The sequence below is a fragment of the Cetorhinus maximus genome, chromosome 9 (assembly GCF_964194155.1).
Source record: "Cetorhinus maximus chromosome 9, sCetMax3.hap1.1, whole genome shotgun sequence".
Taxonomy (NCBI): Eukaryota; Metazoa; Chordata; class Chondrichthyes; order Lamniformes; family Cetorhinidae; genus Cetorhinus; species Cetorhinus maximus.
The window spans coordinates 77,067,512-77,089,644 of record NC_135887.1 but is presented as its reverse complement, the minus strand read 5'-3'; the positions used below and the strand labels follow the sequence as shown (position 1 = coordinate 77,089,644).

The 22,133-nt window shown below is 42.6% G+C and overlaps 1 protein-coding gene across 1 annotated transcript in view; it reads right to left on the bottom strand.

Annotated features, from left to right (window-relative positions):
• LOC144684737 (N-acetyl-beta-glucosaminyl-glycoprotein 4-beta-N-acetylgalactosaminyltransferase 1-like) overlaps positions 1 to 14,745 on the bottom strand; it is an 823,211-nt gene extending 808,466 nt beyond the window's left edge. Inside the window, exon 1 of the mRNA XM_078548907.1 lies at positions 14,254 to 14,745. Coding sequence (XP_078405033.1) covers positions 14,254 to 14,404 — 151 coding nt within the window. The 5' untranslated portion in view covers positions 14,405 to 14,745. The remainder of the gene's footprint in view (positions 1 to 14,253) is intronic.
• Positions 14,746 to 22,133: the final 7,388 nt, after the last annotated feature.

The window sequence follows — 22,133 nt, the reverse complement described above, 5'->3', positions numbered from 1 at the left end:
AAAGTTCAGTTACTAAATGTCACTTGAATAATAGAAACTTAATCATAAAAGGACGCTTGCTCCATCAAAGTAAAGGTGACTAACCCAGTTAAGCTACAGTTTGCATCAAGATGAAACAGTTTCACCTAGATATTCATCTTCAAGATATGACATCTTTTGATTATCTGCTCCTATCACTGCTTGCTTGTCCCCACAACCACCCCACCCTCAACTTCTCTCCCCCCGCCCCCCACCTTAAACCAGCTTATATTTCACCCCTCTCCTAACTATACTTCAGTTCTGTTGAAGGGTCATGTTGGACTCGAAACGTCAGCTCTTTTCTTCTCCACCGATGCTGCCAGACCTGCTGAGTTTTTCCAGGTAATTCTGTTTTTGTTTTGGATTTCCAGCATCCGCAGTAGCTTTTTGTTTTCACCTAGATATTGTTGCATCACATGATTGCCCAGCTCAATGCCACATACTTGGGCAGGATTGAAACCAATGGATGAAAGCAGTCTCGTACCACTTTTGCGTGCACCGGCAGTATCGTTGCAGCTAGTGCACTGTGGCATTTACACAATGGGCTGATCTGAGAGCATGAAAAATGAAGTCTCAAATCTCAAATGCCCTACCAGCTCTTTGATCAATTTAAACTTGAATCAGACTTTGGAAACCAGTGAAAGGAGCACCCCCAGCACTTTGTTTACAATGCCCAGCAGGTGATACAGGACCAGCAGTACAACTGGAGTTTGCCTGCTCTAAGCCAGCTTTTCCCTCAAACCAATACCTGACAGAAAATGTCCACTCCCCCCAACCCCGCCACCCAACACTATTTTTTGCTGTGCAAAGGCTGCGTGAATAATTATGAATTGAAAAATACTTGATGGTAACAGTTACAGTACAGTGCACACTGATCTGCAGTGCATCTCTGTAATACAAGCTCACTAAATAAAAAGTCCGTCACTGACCAAAGCTAGTCCAACACATTGTGCCGTGGTGTAGGCAGCAAGTGTGTGTTTATGATTTTCTGTACGTTGAGAACTCAGCACCATAAGGAAGGTGCAAAGAGAAGGCACTTCCCCATTGAGGAAAATAGTAATGAAACAACACAATCAGCCGTGACTAAGTTGCACTCACGACGCTGAACCAGAAGGTTGCTGCTTCCAGTTCAACTTCAGAGACTTGAGCACAAAATCTAGGCTGGCACCTCAGTGCAGTACTATCGGAGATCCTGTATAAATGTTTTTTTAAATATCTCTATTTCTAATATTTTATCCCTCAACCACAAAATATGATGTGGCCATTAACATCTTTTAGAAAGGACATCAAAATCTTGGAGAGTTTACAAGGAACATTTACCAGAATGGTACCAAGAATGAGGGGTTTTGGTTTTCTGGAGAGAGATTAGGAAACTGGGATTATTCTCCTTCGACCAGAGAAGGTTAAGGGGAGATTTAATAGAGGTGTTCAACATTATGAGGTGGTTTGACAGAGTATATATGGTAAAACTTTTCCCACTGGCAGGAGGGATAGTAACCAAATAATTCACAAAAAGGCTGGGGGGAATAAGAATCACAGTGTCTTTACAGTGCAGAAGGAGGCTATTCGGCCCACTGAGTCTGCACTGGTTCTCTGAAAGAGCATTCTACCTAGTCCCGCTCCCCTGCCTTATCCCCGTAACCTTGCACATTCTCTCTTTTCAGATAGCAATCCAATTCCCTTTTGAATACGTCAATCGAACTTGCCTCCACCACCCTTTCAGGAAGTTTGTTCCGGACTCCAACCACCCTCTGGGAGAAAACATTTTTCCTCACATCACATTTACTCCTTTTGCCAATTATTTTGAATCTGTACTCTCTAGTTCTTGGTGCTCTCTTGTGTGGGAACAGTTTCTCATTTTTACCCTGTCCATACTCCTCAGGGTCTTAAATACCTCTATTAAGTCTCCTCTCAGCCTTCTTTTCTCCAAAGAAAACAGACCCAACCTCTCCAATCTACCCTCATAGCCACAGTTGTTTATAAAAACAAAAAACTGCGGATGTTGGCAATCCAAAACAAAAACAGAAACAGAAATACCTGGAAAAACTCAGCAGGTCTGGCAGCATCGGCGGAGAAGAGCACAGTTGACGTTTCTAGTCATCATGACCCTTCAACAGAACTAAGTAAAAATAGGAAAGAAGTGAAATATAAGCTGGTTTAAGGTGGTGGTGGGGGTTGGGGGGGGGGGGGGGGGGGGGGGGGGGGTGACGGTTTGTTGGGACAAGCAGCCAAAAGTAGCCAGTGATAGGTGGAGATAACCAAAAGCTGTCACACACAAAAGAACAAAGAGGTGTTGAAGGTGGTGATATTATCTAAAGGAATGTGCTAATTAAGAGTAGAAGACAGGACAGATAAGGTACAGATAGCTCTAGTTGGGATGGGGGAATACTGAAAAGTAGAAATAAACAATGGGTGGAAATACATTTAAAAATAATGGAAATAGGTGGGAAAAGAAAAATCTATATAAATTATTGGAAAAAACAAAAAGGAGGGGGAAGAAACAAGAAGTGGGTGGGGATGGAGGAGAGAGTTCAAGATCTAAAATTGTTGAACTCAATATTCAGTCCGGAAGGCTGTAAAGTGTCTAGTCGAAAGATGAGGTGCTGTTCCTCCAGTTTGCGTTGAGCTTCACTGGAACAATGCAGCAAGCCAAGGACAGACATGTGGGCAAGAGAACAGGGTGGAGTGTTAAAATGGCAAGCGACAGGGAGGTCTGGGTCATGCTTGCGGACAGACCGAAGGTGTTCTGCAAAGCGGTCACCCAGTCTGCATTTGGTCTCTCCAATGTAGAGGAAACCGCATTGGGAGCAACAAATGCAGTAGACATTCGGCGTGACATTAGTCGTCTCAATTTCTCTGCTCCTCTCACCCACTCTAACCTGTCTCTCTCTGAACTTACTGCACTCCGTTCTCTCAGGTCCAACCGTAACATTGTCATCAAACCCACTGACAAGGCTGGTGCTGTTGTTGTCTGGCGCACTGACCTCTACCTCGCGGAGGCTGAGCATCAACTCACAGACACTTCCTCCTACCTCTCCCTGGACCATGACCCCACCACTGAACATCAAGCCATTGTTTCCAGGACTGTCACTGACCTCATCTCCTCTGGAGATCTTCCTTCCACAGCTTCCAACCTGATAGTCACCCAACCTCGGACGGCCCGCTTCTACCTCCTACCCAAAATCCACAAACAGGACTGTCCCAGCAGACCAATCGTGTTGGCCTGTTCCTGCCCCACGGAACTCATTTCTCGCTATCTTGACTCCATTCTCTCTCCCCTTGTCCAGTCCCTTCCCACCTACATCCGTGATTCCTCTGACACCTTACGTCACATCAACAATTTCCAGTTCCCTGGCCCCAACCGCCTCCTCTTCACCATGGACGTCCAATCCCTCTACACCTCCATCCCCCACCGGGATGGTCTGAGGGCTCTCTACTTCTTCCTCAAACAGAGGCCTGAACAATCCCCATCCACCACTACTCTCCTCCGTCTGGCTGAACTTGTTCTCACACTGAACAATTTCTCCTTTAACTCCTCTCACTTCCTCCGAATAAAAGGTGTGGCTATGGATACCCGCATGGGCCCCAGCTATGCCTGTCTCTTTATGGGGTATGTGGAACAGTCCTTGTTCGAGTCCTACTCCGGCCCCCTCCCACAACTCTTTCTCCGGTACATCGATGATTACTTCGGTGCTGCTTCATGCTCTCGTCGGGACCTGGAAAAATTTATTAATTTTGCTTCCAATCTCCACCCCTCCATCATTTTCACATAGTCCATCTCTGACACTTCCCTTCCCTTCCTTGACCTCTCTGTCTCAATTTCTGGTGATAGACTGTCCACCAATATCCATTACAAGCCTACCGACTCCCACAGCTACCTCGACTACAGCTCCTCACACCCTGCTTCCTGTAAGGACTCCATCCCATTCTCTCAGTTCCTTCGCCTCCGTCGCATCTGTTCTGATGATGCTACTTTCAAAAACAGTTCCTCTGACAGGATGATCCTGGAATAGTGAGCTGTTTTATCAGATGGAAACAGGGCCTGATAATGTTTTAAGTGGTCCGGCCAGATCTGGTGATGAATGGTTTAACCAGTTGCCCACTATATCCATTCAAGGCTACGTCCCTGGGGCTTAAGGGAGAGAAAATGAGGGCTGCACCGGGGGAACGACTATGGCGAGAGAGAGAACACCTTCAGTCTGTCTGCAAGCATGACCCAGGCCTCCCTGTCGCTTGCCATTTTAACACTGCACCCTGTTCTCTTGCCCACATGTCTGTCCTTGGCTTGCTGCATTGTTCCAGTGAAGCTCAACGCAAACTGGAGGAACAGCACCTCATCTTTCGACTAGGCACATTACAGCCTTCCGGACTGAATATTGAGTTCAACAATTTTAGATCTTGAACTCTCTCCTCCATCCCCACCCACTTCTTGTTTCTTCCCCCTCCTTTTTGTTTTTTCCAATAATTTATATAGATTTTTCTTTTCCCACCTATTTCCATTATTTTTAAATGTATTTCCACCCATTGTTTATTTCTACTTTTCAGTATTCCCCCACCCCAACTAGAGCTATCTGTACCTTATCTGTCCTGTCTTCTACTCTTAATTAGCACATTCCTTTAGATAATATCACCACCTTCAACACCTCTTTGTTCTTTTGTGTGTGACAGCTTTTGGTTATCTCCACCTATCACTAGCTGCTTGTCCCAACAAACCGCTGCCCACCCCCCCCACCCCCCCTTAAACCAGCTTATATTTCACCCCTTTCCTATTTTTACTCAGTTCTGTTGAAGGGTCATGAGGACTAGAAACGTCAACTGTGCTCTTCTCCGCCGATGCTGCCAGACCTGCTGAGTTTTTCCAGGTATTTCTGTTTCTGTTTTTGTACAGTTGTTTATCGCTGGAATCATTCTTATGAATCTCCCCTGTACTCTCTCACATCCTTCCACAAGTATGGTGCCCGGACACAGCCCTCCGTAGCAAGTCATTACTGAATAATAGTGATTTGGCACAGAGTTTAAACTTTACTTTCCAAGCAGGTTACAAATGGCAGACAGCCGGGTAAAATGAATAACGTTTAATTTTTTCATTCCCCTATTCTGAAGTGAGGTTTAGAACAAAATTCATGAACAGCAAGTAGCTGGAAATGATTACAGACATAGGGCAAAATTTATCGCCCCCCCACCCCCCCAACCCCTCCTCCACACCCCCTCCATTCCACACTGGGTTGTTAACAAATATGTGAGATTTCTAATCTATTGTCCATATTGTCTTGACTCTTGAGCAACAAAAAATTAAATGGTCAGGGCCCATCACACAAGTCATCTCCAAAGTCAAAAGGAGTCAAAGTGAAGATGAAACACATTGACAACATTTGGCCACTAGTTGGTAAACTTGAGTTTTCAAAGTCTTCAGACTGTAAGGACGGAGGGAAGACAGATGGAGGTATGGAACTTCACACTTCTGCTCTGGAACCGTTATGGCTTACAAAGTGGTATTCTCTACCAGGGCAGCTAACTTCAGAATATTTTTGTGGTAGGCTTACCGCCTTTCCAGCCTCCCCTCCACTGGAAGGAAGGTAAAAACCCAATTAATGAGTTGTAAAGCTGTCGGCATGTGTGCGGCTGAAATCCTCAGTGTGCAAATAGGATAATTATTAAATCTAAACTAGAATGTTAATGTAGGAACACAATGCTAGCTAGGCAGTGTGCTGTATTAATTATGAAACTATAATGAGTCCAAGGGATGTTTTGATGATGAATTAGCTACAGCAGAAGCGACTAAAATCTTAATTAAAATCCCTTCCTTAGAATGGATGGTGTTGGACAGCAAAAATAGATATGAAGAATGCTATAGTTTAAAAGCCACAAGTTCACACAAGTGTTTCTGCTGTTTGACATGGTGGGAATATTTTATTATTTTAACTGTAACTAGCAATTTGTTAGGTAATGTTGATGAGTATGGATGCAGAATTGGTTTTAGTGTAGACTGAAGTTTCACCTTTGGGACCTCTGAGTTTAGTTCCTTCCTTGATGGGATGAAAGTCTCAGAAGGCTGTAAGGTATCTATATTAAATGATTTTGGACTGACTAAGCCCAGTTTCCAGTTGCTGTGGTTCCACAGCATGAGTTGCTCATAATTCGGCATTAATTGGCAGTTTGGTATTATCATAAAGATGGTTGGCATGGGAAATGGAAATATCCCATGCAGTAAAGATTAGTTTTCTAAAGTTTGCGTTTGTCTACATTGTAACAGCGACTACACATCAAAGTATTTAATTGGCTCTGCATTAGTTTGGGATATCCTGAGGATGCTTTCTTTCTGTTAAGGCACATTGTTGGGAAAGTTGAGGGAGGGGATTTTAATCTGTACCTGAACTTCAAGTGGTGCTGAATGCCACAAGTAGAAAAGTGCTCCCATCCCAGCACTGACCTTTTTAATTAATAAGCACAATGAAGTAAGAACCAATATTAACTAAACTTAGAATCAGTTAAAAAGCATCAGATTAAATCTCTGGGTTGAGGAATGTTTGCCTTTAGTGGGTGTAGGTTCCTCATCTTTGAGAGCCAAGTATACTTGACATTGTGTGGGTTGTCCTGAGCAGAAAGAGCTAGTGATAGGCAGGGAGCTGGTGGCCGTGCTCAAGTGACATCTCATAAACACCCATGGGAGAGTGGCGAGAAAGTGAAATAATGGACACCCAGGAAGATATCAGAGATCACAGTAGTCCTATTCAGTGTACAGCTAAGATGTGATGTATCATTTGTCTATCTTGCCTATTCTGGTAAGGTTATTTAATTTCTTTAAACACTACACCCAAATCTTCTGCACATTCCTGCTGGTCTGTTCCCCTTCAGCCCCACAACCCTCAAAAACCTCTTGCTTTTCTCCAACTCTGGCCTCTTACCTATTTCCCTCATCCCAGCATTTGTAGCTTTCTAGACCCTGAGCTCTAAAATTTCCTCCTTAAATCTCTCCATCTCTGCCTGTCCTCCTTTAAGGCCTGTTTTAAAACCTACAGATTTGACCAAGCTTTTTTGTTGTTGCCTATCCAAATGTTTCCTTATTTGGTTTGGTTTCAATTTTCATCTAATCATGGTCCTGTGAAGCACCTTGGGGCGTTTTATTGCTCACTAAAAGCACAATATTAATGCAATTTGTTGTAACGGTCACAAAGAAAATTATCATTACAAAAACTGAATTACTAGGCTTTCATGGCTTCAATTAAATTAATACATGCCAGCTGAGTGGGCATTTGGATATTTAAATTGGTTCAAAATTATTTTTTCTGGACAGCATGATATTTCGACTAATACAGGTGATGGAAAATTCATCACAATTCATCAGGACCTAGCCAGGGAAAAATCACTATCGGCAGGATTTTCCTTTCGTCGGGTGGGCTCAGCAGGCAGGCCCAATTAATGGCCAGCCAGCATGAAACGCGCGCTGAGACCCTCACGCTACCAGGGTGGGGGCGGGAGGAGCACGAGCGCTGAAGTCTGCACATGCGCGGGTGTGCACTCACTGAAAGCTTCCTGAAGGCACAGAGCTGCCTCAGGGAACTGAAGAATTTCAAAATGAAAAATAAAGATTTTACAAATGATATAAACATGTCCCCACACGTGACTCAGTCACATGAAGAGGAACATGTTAAAAATGATTTTTTTTTTAAATTTTACTTTATTTTTTAATTTACTGCTAGGAACTTCATCCCACCCATGGATGAGGTTTCCTAAAAAATGCAAAGGCTGCCTGGCCTATTTGCCCACCCGCCAACTGTAAGGTTGGGCAAGCAGTGAAAAACAGCTTTCAATTACTTGCTTAAGGGCCTTAAAAGGCCTCTTAATTGACGGTGGGCCCGCTGACAACTCTCACGCACACCCACCAACCGAAATACCGGGCGAGTGCGCAATGACATTGGGACGCATGCTTGACATCATCACGCACTATTTTACTCCCGATCAGGTCGGGCGCACACCCACCTGCAGGATGAAAAATTCTGCCCTATGTCTATAATCATTTCCAGCTACTCGCTGTTCATGAATTTTGTTCTAAACCTCACTTCAGAACAGGGGAATGAAAATTAAACGGTATTCATTTTACCCGGCTGTCTGCCATTTGTAACCTGCTTGGAAAGTAAAGTTTAAACTCTGTGCCAAAACATTATAATTCTGTAATGACTTGCTAGGTTCTACTCTTTGGAATGTTTTGTAGTTCCTGAGTCACGACAGACACATCACCAATTTGCAGAGGACTGTTCACTTGAATTCAGATTGTGCTTGGAATGGCATTTCCATAAGCTAGGGAAGAATAGCCAATTTGTAGTATTTTTGCCTTGCCTATTTAATTAGCAATTCAATATAAACAATCAAAATTCTGAATAAATGCATTGATTCAATCCCGAATTGATACGTGAAAGGGCTTAAACTTTGAAATCACATTTCAGTCTCAAAGTGCAATTAGGTAGTGGATTTGAGTGTGTTGTGCTGAGTATCAAAAATAGATAATTAGGAAATATTTTATTACTGGGTAAGGACATTTACACGTTTTAAGAAAATGGAAAATTAGTTAATTGCAATACAACAGTAATATGGGGCCCAGCATCGTCATTGTCCACTGACATTGTCCAACGTCATTGTCATTCATTGTCCAAGGAAATTTCTTGTGAAATTATAACATTTCAAATAAATACTTCTAATTTCACCCACATCAAGGAATGACTTACTCAGCATACCAGAAGTCCTAATAGAGTGTCTTTGGGAAGTCTCCAACTAGTTTTTTTTTGTATTTTACAATAACTCACTTCCTTACAATGTAAATAGAGACAAGAAAGGAAGACTTGCATTTATATAGCACCTTTTGTGACCTCGTGACATCCCAAATTGCCATACAGCCAATGAAGTGCTTTTGAAGTGTAATCATCACAGAATAATAACACAGGAGGCCATTTGGCCCATTGTGCCTGTGTCGACTCTCTGAAAGAGTTATGAATTAACCTCACTACCCTGCTCTTTCCTTATAGCACTGCTAATCTTCCCCTGTTGAAAGTTGCTATTGAATGAGTTTCCGCCATTCTTTCTGGCTATGGTCTCTAGACCATATAACACACTTACCAGAAACAAAATTCTCTGGAGGGCTGCGTCCAGGCACCAAACTTGAGGATGGACATGAGGGCAGTGGAAAGAGTACAGAGGAGAATCACAAGAATGTTTCCAGGGAAAAAGAACTGAAGTGGTGAGGATAGAATAGAGAGGATGGGGCTGTTTTCCTTGGAGAAAGGAGGGCTGAGGGGAGACTTGATGGAGGCAATCAGGGTCTTGAGGGGTATGGACAGGGTAAATAGTGAGAAACTGTTCCCACTCAAGAAAGCATCAAGAACTAAAGGGCACAGATTCAAAATAATTGGCAAAATGAGTAAAAGTGATGTGAGGAAACACTTTTTTGCACAGAGGGTGGTTGGAGTCTGAAACAAACTTCCTGAGAGGGCGATGGATGCAGGTTCGATTGAGGTATTCAAAAGGGAATTGGATTGCTATCTGAAAAGAAAGAGTGTGCAGGGTTACGGGAATAAGACAGGGGAATGGGACTAGGTAGAATGCTCTTTCAGAGAGCTATTGCAGACTCGATGGGCTGAATGGCCTCCTTCTGCACTGTAAAGATTCTGTGATGCCAAGAGGGTCAGGCTAAAAGTCTCACCTCCATTTGCTGAATCACAGCCTGCCTCCATTCTCCAACTTTTGGAGATCGGTGTGAGGGCCTAGCTTAACCCTCACCCTCCTATCACTCCCCTCGTCCCTACCCCTCCCTTCAACACTCATGCCTCACTCATTACTATACATCCCATCAAACCCATACCCCCACAAAATTCCAGCCCACTCACCAGGTGTCCACTATTAGCAGAGTTCATGAGTCCTATAACATTTGGAAGTCTTTGAAAAGCTCATAAATCTGTCAAAATAAACAAACTTTACTTGAATAGCCACTTGTAAACCCATAATCCTCTTTGAAGAGCTCATAGATTTATTAGACTTAACAAGCATTACCTGAATTGCCACTTAAAAAACACACTCCTCTTCAAACAGCTCATAAATCTGTCAAAATGAACAAGCTCACATTCCTCTGGACAGCTGTGTCAACAAACCCTGCTGAGCAGAATCCATTAGTGGTTTTAAGGGCAGTCAAGCATTCATAATTACTGAACAAGTGTGCCAACAAATCATCCTGAGCAAATTCCATTACAGCCTTTGAACACAGCCAGGAGCTCAGCCATTTGTCAAAGCTTTGAAAAAGCCAGATAGATGGCTGAGCAAAACTTCAAAGATTTCCCCAATGGGAAACAAGTTTGGGATCAATTGTACAGCATTTCATAATGATTAATTGTAATGTGCCCTGAAAATGAATACCCTGGCAAGAAAAAATAGTTACAGCGTGACATGTTTACATAGCCAGTTACTATTATAAGTGTGGATGGAGTAATTTATTCTTGCAATTCAATATCAATTTATTCCAGAAATATAAAAACAAAGATGAAATATATGCCTTTAAAAATGGAAATGGAAATGAAGACTATGTTCGCAAGTACTGGTGTAATTACTCATTACCTCCTCCTATGCTCTAACCAGGTTCATCAGAGGACTGTAATTGGTGCAATACCATGAGAGATTATCTATGTACACGCACCTTCACTCACTCACTCTTTAACTTAGTTGGCAAGACTTACTTTGGGACTCCTCAATGACATTAGCAAATTAAATGGTTTAATGTATTTGCTAAATGCTGCCTTTTTGAGAAATAACTTGTATGGGAATACCACGCATTTATTTTATGTATAATAGGTCCCACCTTCTCACATAAAGTATTGGAATCAAAATGAAATCATTGCCTTGAAATCATGTCCCTGGCAATGACAGCGCGGGAAGCAATCAGGAGAACCTAACATACGATCATTCAGAGTGCAATACTTCTGCCTAGTCTGATTTATTGGTTTTACACATGGCAGATGCCACCTAAATATTCTGTTACTCAAAGTATTTTTAATTGGTAATCCTTGTTCAATTAAAATTTTATTATCAAGTCTAGTTTATTCCACAAATCGAGCACTGCTGCCAAGGGATCCTTTTAATTTTTTTTAACTCTATTCCACTTAGTTTTACATGGACATAAACAGGGAAATTAGATACCCCCTACCCCCATTCCCCTCCAGTTGTGACAAGGCATCAGATACCAGCAAATCGCAGGTAGTATCTTACAAAGCAGGGGAACATGATTGGAGTGTTTGGGGAGAGTTAAATATTTTTAAAACTCAATGGTGTCAGTCAGTTAGGACCAGAGAGCCAGAAAACAAAAATTCAGTCAGGATTTGACAAAAACAAAGTGGCAACAAAAATTTAATAAAGGGGGAAGCAGAGGTAAAAGAAAGGACAGATGACAGAGAAAGAAATTAAACACAAGGTCACCCATAAAAATCAGAAGGAATGAGAAGACTGGCAAATAAAAAATCTGCATAACAATGAAATCCAGGATGGGAGCTAAGCAGTGAGAGCTCAAACAGTAAAAATGTTTAAAGGAGAAAATGTTACAGAACAAGTAGCAGAACACACTGGAAATGTTTACTAAGAATTGGAAATAGACAGTGGCAAGTGAGACCAAGGGCCCGGACTTGATGGGAAAATTTTCAAGAATTCAAGCTGATAGCATATGTGGGAAGCTGCGTGAAAAATCATATAGCAGCAATAAGAACAAGTAGCATCAAAATAGGTAGAAGGGAGTTTAATAAAGTTGTATGTTCAAGAACAAAATTGCAATCAGTGTCGGAAGTGGAGGAACTGTTGCTATAACTGAAACAAAGCTGACAGTAAAGTAACCATTTATTCTTAAGGGGGAGGATTAAAACCTAGAAATAAAATGTTGGTATCAGTAAAAGTGAGCACGACGCTCTTGGATTGTTGTAAGACTCCACTTGGCTTACTATTGTCCTTTAGGGAAGGAAACCTGTCGTCCTTAGCCAGTCTGACCCGGATGTGGGACTTTAATCCTACAGTAGCCTGGTTGACTCCCAACTTTCCCTTGAAGTGGCCGAGAAAGCCACTCGGCTCAGGACAACTTGGAGGGGGGGGGGGGGTGGCAATTAATGTCGGCCTTTCCGACCCACATCCCAAGAATGAATAAAATATTTAGCAAAGGATGCAGAGAAGCATGAGACACAACTAACTAAAATATCATTGAGCTCTTTCATGTTATCCCAGCAAAGGTAGAAGTTTTAGGAGAGAGATTCGTCAGCCAAAAAGCTTGGGGAGAAGAGTCTAGGACAGACAATCATCAGGAACTGTGCTGAGTGTAATCAAACGAATTTAATTCCGGGTTATAGCAGATGGAAAGATGCTTGTCCCACCAGCCTGGGCCGAATTCAAAGCCAGAGGTTGAAAGGCAGTCCTCTGACTCACAAGACCGCTTAGTCCCCCAAACATTTACAATTTTCTAACACTTATATTCAGTATCCATACACAACTATGCATTGCCATAAATTGTGACCAGATACTGAAAAGTGAAGCAGGATTGTGAAAAAAGTGCATTGACGATTTCAATTTACCAACTGCAATAATATCAAATTTGCTCTGTATGGCCCACCCTCCGCATTTGGACACAACTATGAGACGATGCGTAATCGTAGCTGCAACTGCAGGCGTCTACCACTAGTTGGAGCTTCAGAAGTTACAGGTCTCACATGCATCTGCGCCCCCAGGCAAATTCATTTTGTCAAGGCGTCTGATGGGCAAGATCTGCCAAGTGAACTTCACACACTGAAGGACACTCAATAGCTGGTAAATGTACTTGGGGTGTAGCAGAGTCTTTTAGAACGTAAAAGTCCCAGGTTGGATCCGTGGTTTGTGCTGTTAGCTGATTTCAGCTTCAGCAGGTACTATAGTTAGCTTCGGTGCCAAGGTGGGAGGGAAATTAACCAGGGATCCTGCTCCTTATCAATATCCAGTAAACCCTGCTGAAAATATAGGTAGGTTAACAGTGAGGACACGATCAGTTTGGGCTGAGATGCCACCTTCTCTCCCCTGTGGCCCTACACTGTCTAGTTCCACACAAGAGTAACTTGTTTTCAGCCAGATATCAACCAGACGGCTGTCTGTACCTATGGAACAATATCCAACATCAGTGCCCTAAATTCATGAAATTATCTCTGACATGAGCCCCATTTTCAAGAGAGCTTGGGGATGGTTTGGAGACTAATTGAAAACGTTGAAAGACGGACAAATAACGCAGTAAATTACATGATGCTGTAAAGATCCCTGACGAACAAATATAAAGATATTACAATATTATTCTTAGACATGTACAGCTTCCACACACACTCCCCACCGACGCAGACCCACAGCAAAAAAAATCTTCCCCCACACACCATGAAGAAATTATTTCACGTCTTCCAATCTCTCAAGCCTGACATTCATATATAAATTCAAATGTATGAGTTTCCGTCAATATAGATAAAGATTTGGCTACGAGTAAGGTGTGAAATGTATTCCGTATTCTAATTCAATCACTAGAGCAACTTCCTCCCACCTCCCTCCCACCCTCTCCCCTTCTAAAGAACTTAAAAACTGTGAAGGAGCCAGGGTACATTTCTCTGTTAATTCAACGTTGCTAAAAGAGCTACTGTTATGTTGTTTCTGTCGGTCCCCAGTAACAGTCAAGACCACGGTGGGGACAGGATCTTCTCCGACATGTCAGATCAATATATCAATACGTTGGTGTGACACTACCCTTGATAAGTTACAGAACAAATATCGCCAGCTCCTCTCCTAAAACACACACACAGAAAATTTGCACATCTCTGATGCAAAATCGCGCGTCCGAACAAGTGTCCAAATACCATCAGATCAGTAGCTTCCAAAGTTTTTAAAAGGGAAACTTCAAACAACTTCGCTCGCAATGCAGTCAATACATTTTCTCAGCTCTAAGCAATGTTTCGGAAAATATTTTGCACTTAACTTACAATTATAATTAGAAAAACCGTCACAGCTTTTAACTAGGTTGCAGCACGACAAACCCAGTCCATTGACATATTTCAGAGTAACTAAACAAACAACTGCGAATTTTCTTTTCACTTGCAGCTGTCATGTTGAAGTTCTACTTCCAGCCAGATTTCAGTACAGTAGCCCTAGTGTGAGGCTTGTTATTATTAGTTTGTTTATTTATTTAGTCAATGCATTTACAATCAGGGAGCTCACCGCGTCCGTAGGCTAGGTGCAGCTTCAGCGCTCGACCACTCTTGAGTACCGCGATGTGCAGGTATGTGAACCAGATGCCGAAGGTGAGCAGGACGACCAGCAGCAGCAGTTTGAACTGTTTGCGGATCTTCTTGAGGGGGAAGCGCCACATCCTTTCAGTGTGGGAGCAGCCGCCGCCGAGAGCCCATCTCTCTCTGCACTGCCAGTGGGGAGGACGAGGAGGAGAGAGAGAGGCACACACAAAGAGAGCGAGAGAGGGAGAGCCAGACACCGCCAATAGCACCGACAGATCTCCCCTTGCGCACCCACACACCCCTCACAGCTGCCGCCACATCTTCAAAACGATGCCCGCCCCGTTTATTCAGTCAAAAGGCAGATGGGCTAGTCATTCAGCAAGCCGGACTGCATGCTCCCTATCTGGGTATACGGGCGACTTGCCAGCCCCGCTGCCTCTCCAGTGTCAGCCGCACGCTGAAGGAGCGGCTTGCACAAGCTCACAGTCTCCCCTCCCGCACGGCCCGGGCAGCGGCGGACTCCCCGCCACCGCTCAACCAAACCCGGAGAAGGCGCCGGGCCAAGGGGAGAGCTAGGCTGCTCCGTGTCACGGTCCGGCGACAGCCAATCAAACGACGGGGATTCCCTATTGGCGGAAATATAGACCAAAAGGAGAGGGAGGAAGGCGGGAGCTGTAGGTGTCATCAGGTTAGGTTGCAGTCGACTCGCTCTCCGTTTCAGCACCTATCAGATTGTACCATTGCACCAGGTAGGGGGAGACAACTATCAGATATTTACTCAATTATCTGCATTGAAGGAGATTAACGGTTTAATTTTCAAATGATTTTATTACATTTTTATTAATTTCATAATATTTTGAATTGTGCTCAAAATGTTCTTTCTACTGGCATTTTATTTTATTCTTATTAAATAAACTCCCCAATTCCCAGTATTGAAAGTACCAGGGTAAGTCCTAGGACAATGCAGCATTCATCAGGCAGAACCTTTACTCGGAGAGAAACTTTGGCTTTTGCAAATAAAACAAAACACCACCAAAATATGAACGTTTACAAGTTAAAAGAAACGCTTAAGTGTTTCTCCCTGCGGCACAATTTTTTTTTTGCTCGTTGCACGTTTATAGAACACGAATGGACATTTCACTTTTTAACTTATGGGCTAGAATTTGAAAAAAATGCATTTATATAGCGCCTTTCACGATCGCAGGACGTCCCAAGGCTTCTTCCAGTCAATGAAGTACTTTTGAAGTGCAGTCACTCTTATGCTGTGACAAAAGCGACAACCAATTTTGCACACAGCAAACTCCCACAAACAGCAATGTAAATAATGACCAAATGATCTCTTTTTGTGATGTTGCATGGGAGATAAATAGAGATGACCTCTTCTTCAAAATAATTCCAAAAGATATTTTATGTCCACCTGAGAGAGAAGATGGGGCCTCCGGGTCACATTTGATAGACGGTACTTCTGACAGACGGACACTTCTGACTCCTTCAGTACTACATTGGAGTATCGGTCTAGTTTTTTTGTGCTCAAGTCCTGAAACCCACTAACTTTTGACTCAAAGACAAGAATGCTACCCACTGAGCATTTGCTGACATTTTTTAAAAAGTAAGATAAAAGTAAAGTATTGCAGATGCTGGAAATCTGAAATAAAAACAGCAAATGCTGGAAAAGCTCAGCAGGTCTGACAGCATCTGTGGTGAGAGAAACAGAGTTAATGCTTTGAGTCCATATGACTCTTCTTCAGAGCTAAAGAGAAGTAGAAATGTGTTGGAATTTATATTATAACCTATCACATTTCTACTTCTCTTTAGCTCTGAAGAAATCATACAGACTTGAAACATTAATTTTGTTTCTCTCTACACAGAAGCCATCAGACCTGCTGAGTTTTTCCAGTGTTTGCATTTTTACTTTAAAATAAACCTTTCTAAATGGCAACCCGGATGGATGGGGCGGGGTGTGGGGAATGGCTGGCGGGGGGTGGGGGATGGATGTTGGTATCATCTTCATTGGGTTAATTGGGTGGGGGAGGGGTGAAGATAGGAGAAAGGTCTGGGCAACTGTAGATCATAACCACCACAATAGGCCTCATTGCAGCTGATACCAAGGTAGGTTTGTGCAAGGTATGACCCATTTAATTGTGCATATCCATTTTTTAAAAATATCAGAATCATTTTAAAAAAGAAGCAGCCTGCTGTTAACAATCAGCATCTTGAGATTACAGTCAATCTCTGTATTGTGAAATAAAAACAAAAAACTACTGCGGATGCTGGAAATCCAAAACAAGAACAGAATTAAGGTCGGGCTGGCCCCGACCTTAAACCAGCTTATATTTCACCCCTCTCCTAACTTCACTCAGTTCTGCTGAAGGGTCATGAGGACTCGAAACGTCAACTCTTTTCTTCTCCGCCGATGCTGCCAGACCTGCTGAGTTTTTCCAGGTAATTCTGTTTCTGTATTGTGAAAACCTGCCCAGTATCGGCCGTAACTGCATCCGGGACAACCTGTTGTAAATGCAAGTTTTATAAAAATGCTTTAGTATTGACGAAAAAAGAGACATTTTAGTTGAAGCTTTTCATTTTGCACCCATCAGGACAATTTGAAAAAATACAAAATGTAAAGGGAACAACAATTTATACTATATTAGAAGACAGTTCTGATTGGTTAGCAAGTGGACTCTGATTGGTAGAGGCATTGCCATGGAGAATGCACAAATTGATGGTGACTGACAGATAACTGCCAAGCATTGTTTGAAATTTAAACCAAACAGATTAAGTCTGATTGGTCAAGGCATTGCCCTAAGAAATGAACCAATGAATGGCTGTCACTTATTTTGTTTAGCTAAAACAGGCACAATGCGTGAACACGTTCTTTCTGTCTGCAAACAACAGGACCCTGTGTATTAATATATGTAGCTGCCAGTACACACAAATGCACAACACAGAGAGCCCAGCTGACAATCTATGGCAACACCTCTACCAATCAACACTCTCTTCTCATATAGTATAAATTGTTGTTCCCTTTACATTTGGTATTCTTGCGAATTGTCCTGATGATTGCAAGATGAAAAGCTTCAACAAAAAAGCTCTTTTTTCAGCAATACTCAAGTTCTGTACTACCAAAAAATACTTTTTAAATTAAAAATATATAAAAGTCCCACAACGCCTTCGTTCAGAAAACCTGCCAAGATTAGCATGAGTGATGGAACTCATAAACTTGTAGCCCAGAATATTTATGCCCTGCTTAAGGAGGCAGAGCACAGCTCAGCACGTGTCCGCAATCCAACTTTAGCACACCCCGTGGATGAACCGGGGGACATTTTTTATGGGGAATATTAATGAAATAAATTGCGTTTCATTGATGTTTCTTTCTTCTTCAGTTCTTGTGCTCACAATATAGCGCACAAAAAATGATTTCTAATATTGTAATATTATAATATACAATATTGCATTATTATACAATGTTATAATGCTGGAGAGTTGCAAACATACGCTTAGGTTTCAAAGGCTTATTGAAAAATTACTGGCTGTGCCACAGAGATACAGACGTATCAAACTTGTTAGCCTCTATGAGTAACACTCACTCATTTTGGAGCCGATATGTCACCTATTTTGAGGTAAGATGTAGAGTGAAGAAACCCGCCGCGTGTCTAAATGGGAACAGCAGCGCTCTTTGGCGCTCGTTCCCACCAACTCCTGATTGTTTGCAACCCAGCGTGAACTATTTTTCTCTTGGCCGAACTACAGACTGAGGAATCCAGTGCCCGAGAAAACCGGTGCCCAACATCGATGGTCGGCTTGTTGCTGAATCCGAATAAATGACCAGAGATTTGCTTTCTTGTTAGAACGCGCAATGTAAATGTTACTGCACAAAATCTCGGCATTATTTTGCCTGTATAAATGAACGACGAATTGAGGATATGAAGCCTTGATTTCTAAAGCAAGGTTGACAAAGCCGATGTATTTAGGGCAATCCCAATTGTATAGTCCCAGGTCCTGAAATGCGTTTCTTTCGCAATAACTGGAGCTGGGGTGTCGACATTCCCAGCTTCCACTTAGCCAGCCCACTCTCTCTGCAGCATTCTCAAACTTAGCACCTGTCTACAAAGAAGGCCCTCCTGCTGTAGTCAGCTGTGCCAGATGTTCCTGCTTTGCGTTATAAAGCTGCTCTTCTATCCATGCGATTCCTTCAGACAGAGAGAAGTGAAGCTGTAAGCTGCAGTTGATGTTGCTGTCAAGGTTTGTGTGACACCTGCCGGTACCGGCGAGTGATGCTGCTCCGGACCAAGGCGAATCATCCTTGCCCAATCGGCAGGAAGCTCAGCTCGGTCCTTTCCCAGCTCCAGCCATTACTTTGTTACTGTCCCACAACGCCAGCTCATTAACAAGTTTTACAAGTTTGGTTTTGCTTTTGATCTGGGCAGGGTTCCCAAGTCTAGCCCGGCCACATCATTCCGTTAAAAAAAACACACACACACAACTACAGAACAGAGCAGAGCGAGTTCCTTCCTGGTGATTTGAGACTTGCCTTGAATGAGAATGATCCGCAAGGTGAATAAAGCTGTGCATTTGAGTGAGTTGTCAGATTGTATCGTGTCTTTATCTCAATAGATGTGATAAATCAGCAACGGGTAGAGGTCACATATGGGCCTGAACTTATTTTATTGCAAATTACCTTCCGGCTTTAGTTAGACCAACTGGGTGGTTCACAGTCCTGGAGTCCACTTACCTTTCTTTAATCCACTGGAACCCTCTCTTTGCTCCGTTTTGCATGCTTACCCACCGCCCCCCACTCCCCAACACACACATACACATCCCTTCTGCAAATCTGTTGTAACAATTTACATCTATAGACCCATTTTTTTACATTAGCCTCATTGTCAGCCCCCTTTTGAATCATAGAGTCATTTATGGCACAGGAGGAGGCCACTCAGCCTATTGAGTCCATACCAACTCTCTGCAGAGCAATCCAGTCAGTCCCACTCCTCCACTCAATCCCCATAGCCTTGTTATGAATGCCATTTGTATCCAGATAAAGTGCATTTAAATCTTTCATTTTACAACTTTTCCCTACTCTGACCCTATTTGTTGGTACACTCTTATGTTTGTAGGCTCTGTTCCTTCCTGTCACACCTTAGTTATCATTACCGTATCACTACCCTGTACTATTACCTTGTTCTTTCTTGTTAACTTTCCAAATCTTCCCTCACCGGGAACCTACCCCCTCACCCCCACCACTATTTAGCTAAAAGCCCTCTCATAAGCCCTAGTTATTCGATTTTTTCAGACACTGGATCTCAGTGAGGTTCAAGTGAAGCCCATCCCAATGGAACATCTCCCGCTTTCCCAGTACCGGTGCCAGTTCCCAATGAATTGAAACCCATTTCTCCCATGCCAATCTTTGAGCCACACATTTGACTCTCTGACCTGGCAGCATCATTACTTTTGTCATTTAATCACTGTTACCCTCCGCCCTTTCACAACACCCACACTCTTTCTGCAGTCCCTTAAAAGTTGTTCCAACTTTAGCCTCTTCCAGGCCAGAGGAAAGATCATCAACCTGAAACATTACTTGTGTTGTTCTCTCCAAAGATCCAAGATGCTGCCTTGAACAAGTACCCTGGTCCCCTGGACAATTCTTTACATCTTTACATATGCAATCCAAACTATTCTTAATAGCTCTATGATCTTGAGAAGAAAAAGCACTCCCTCCCAGGCACTGGTTATTTTACACAATGTACACTGTGTGCTTTAAACTCTATATTAAATGATATAGAGACATAGGTGAATTATGGGCATGCAGGTTTTATGCAAGTTAATCTGTAAAGTAAGGAACACAAAAACGCCGTTACACCTGAGAAACAGGAGATCGACTGCATAACAGGTTATGGATTTGAGCTTATACAAAGGCAGCATAGCTCAGTTCCAATTTCCAATGTTTTACAGGTTCCTAAAGCACAAATAATGTGTTACATATTCCCTGGTGGGAGACAATTTACAAACCTTACATTGCAAATTTTGAAGGGGATATTTTGTTGCCATGATGATTTGAGTGGAAAGCTGCATCACCGGTGCCATATAATTGAAGTGAAAAATACAGTCTACAGTCTATAGACGATGGGGATTGAAATCAAAAGTAGGGAGGTTATGCTTCAATTATATAGAGCACTAGTGAGAACATATCTGGAGTACTGTGTACAGTATTGGTCATCTTATTTAAGGAACAATGTAAATGAGTTGGAAGCAGTTCAGAGAAGGTTTACCAGATGAATACCTGGAATGGGTGGGTTGGCTTATGAGGAAAGGTTGGACAGGTTAGACTTGTATCCACTGGAGTTTAGAAGAGTAAGAGGTGACTTAATTGAAACCTTTAAGATCCTGAGAGGTCTTGACAGGGTGGATGTGGAGATGATGTTTCCTCTTGTAAGAGAATCTAGAACCAGGGGCCACTGTTTAAAAATAAGGTGTAGCCCATTAAAATGGAGATGAGGGGACAGGTGTCAGGAAGCAAATACAATCGAGAGCCAAGCTGAATACAGAAGGTTCAGAAGGGATGTGAAAAAGCAAATACGTGAAGCAAAGAGGGATTATGAAAAAAGACTGGCAGCTAACATAAAAGGAAATCCAAAATTATTCTTTAAACACATCAATAGTAAAAGGGTGGTAAAAGGAGGAAGGAGTAGGGCCAATTAGGGCTCAAAATGGGGATTTACACATAGGGGCAAGAGGCATGGCTGAGATGTTAAATTAATACTTTGCAAACGTCTTTATCTACGAGGCATTTGCTGCCCAGGCTATGGTGACAGAGGAGGAAACTCAGCCACTAGAATGGTTTAAAATTGATAAGGAGGAGGTATTAGATAAGCTGTTGGTACTTAAAGTTGATAAGGCACCGGGACCAGATGAGATGCGCCCAAGAATATTGAAGGAAGTGAGAGTGGTAATTGCAGAGGCACTGGCAATAATCTTTCAATGTTCCCTGGATTTGGGGGAGGTGCTGGAGGACTGGGGAATTGCAAACATTATGCTCTTGATCAAAAAAGGTTGTAAAGATCTGCCCTGCTCTTACAAACCAGTCAGTTTAACTTTGGTGGTGGGGAAACTTCTGGAAACAATTATTTTGGATAGAATTAATAGTCACATGGATAAACATGGATTGATTCAGAAGCGTCAGCATGGATTTGTTAAAGGAAAGTCATGTTTAACTAACTTGCTGGAGTTTTTAGAAGAGATAACAGAGATGGTTGATGAGGGTAAGACTGTTGATGTGGTGTACATGAGCTTCCAAAAGGCGCCGCACAACAGACTTGTGAGGAAAGTTATAGATCATAGAATAAAAGGGGCAGTAGCAACGTGGATACAAAATTGGCTGAGGGGTAGGAAACAGAATAATGGTGAATTGGTATTTTTCGGGCTGGAAGAAGGTTTGTAATGGAGTTCCTCAGGGGTCGGTATTGGGACCCTTGCTTTTCCTGATGTATGTAAATGATATAGATCTTGGTGTATAGGGGACAATTTCAAAGTTTGCGTTTGACACAAAACTTGGGAGAATTGTAAACTGTGATGAGGACAGTGTAGTACTTTAAAACGACATTGACACATTGGTGGAGTGGGCAGATAGGTGGCAGATAAAGTTCAATGTGGACAAGTGTGAGGTGATACACTTTGGTACGAAGAACATGGAGAGACAGTATAAAATAAAGGATACTATTCTAAAGGCTGTGCAGAAGCAGAGAGACGTGGGTGTATATGTACGTAAGCCATTAAATGTGGCAGGACAGGTAGAGAGAGCTGTTTCTAAAGCATACAGTATTCTAGGCTTCATTAATAGGGGCATAGAGTACAAGAGCAGGGAGGTTATGAGGG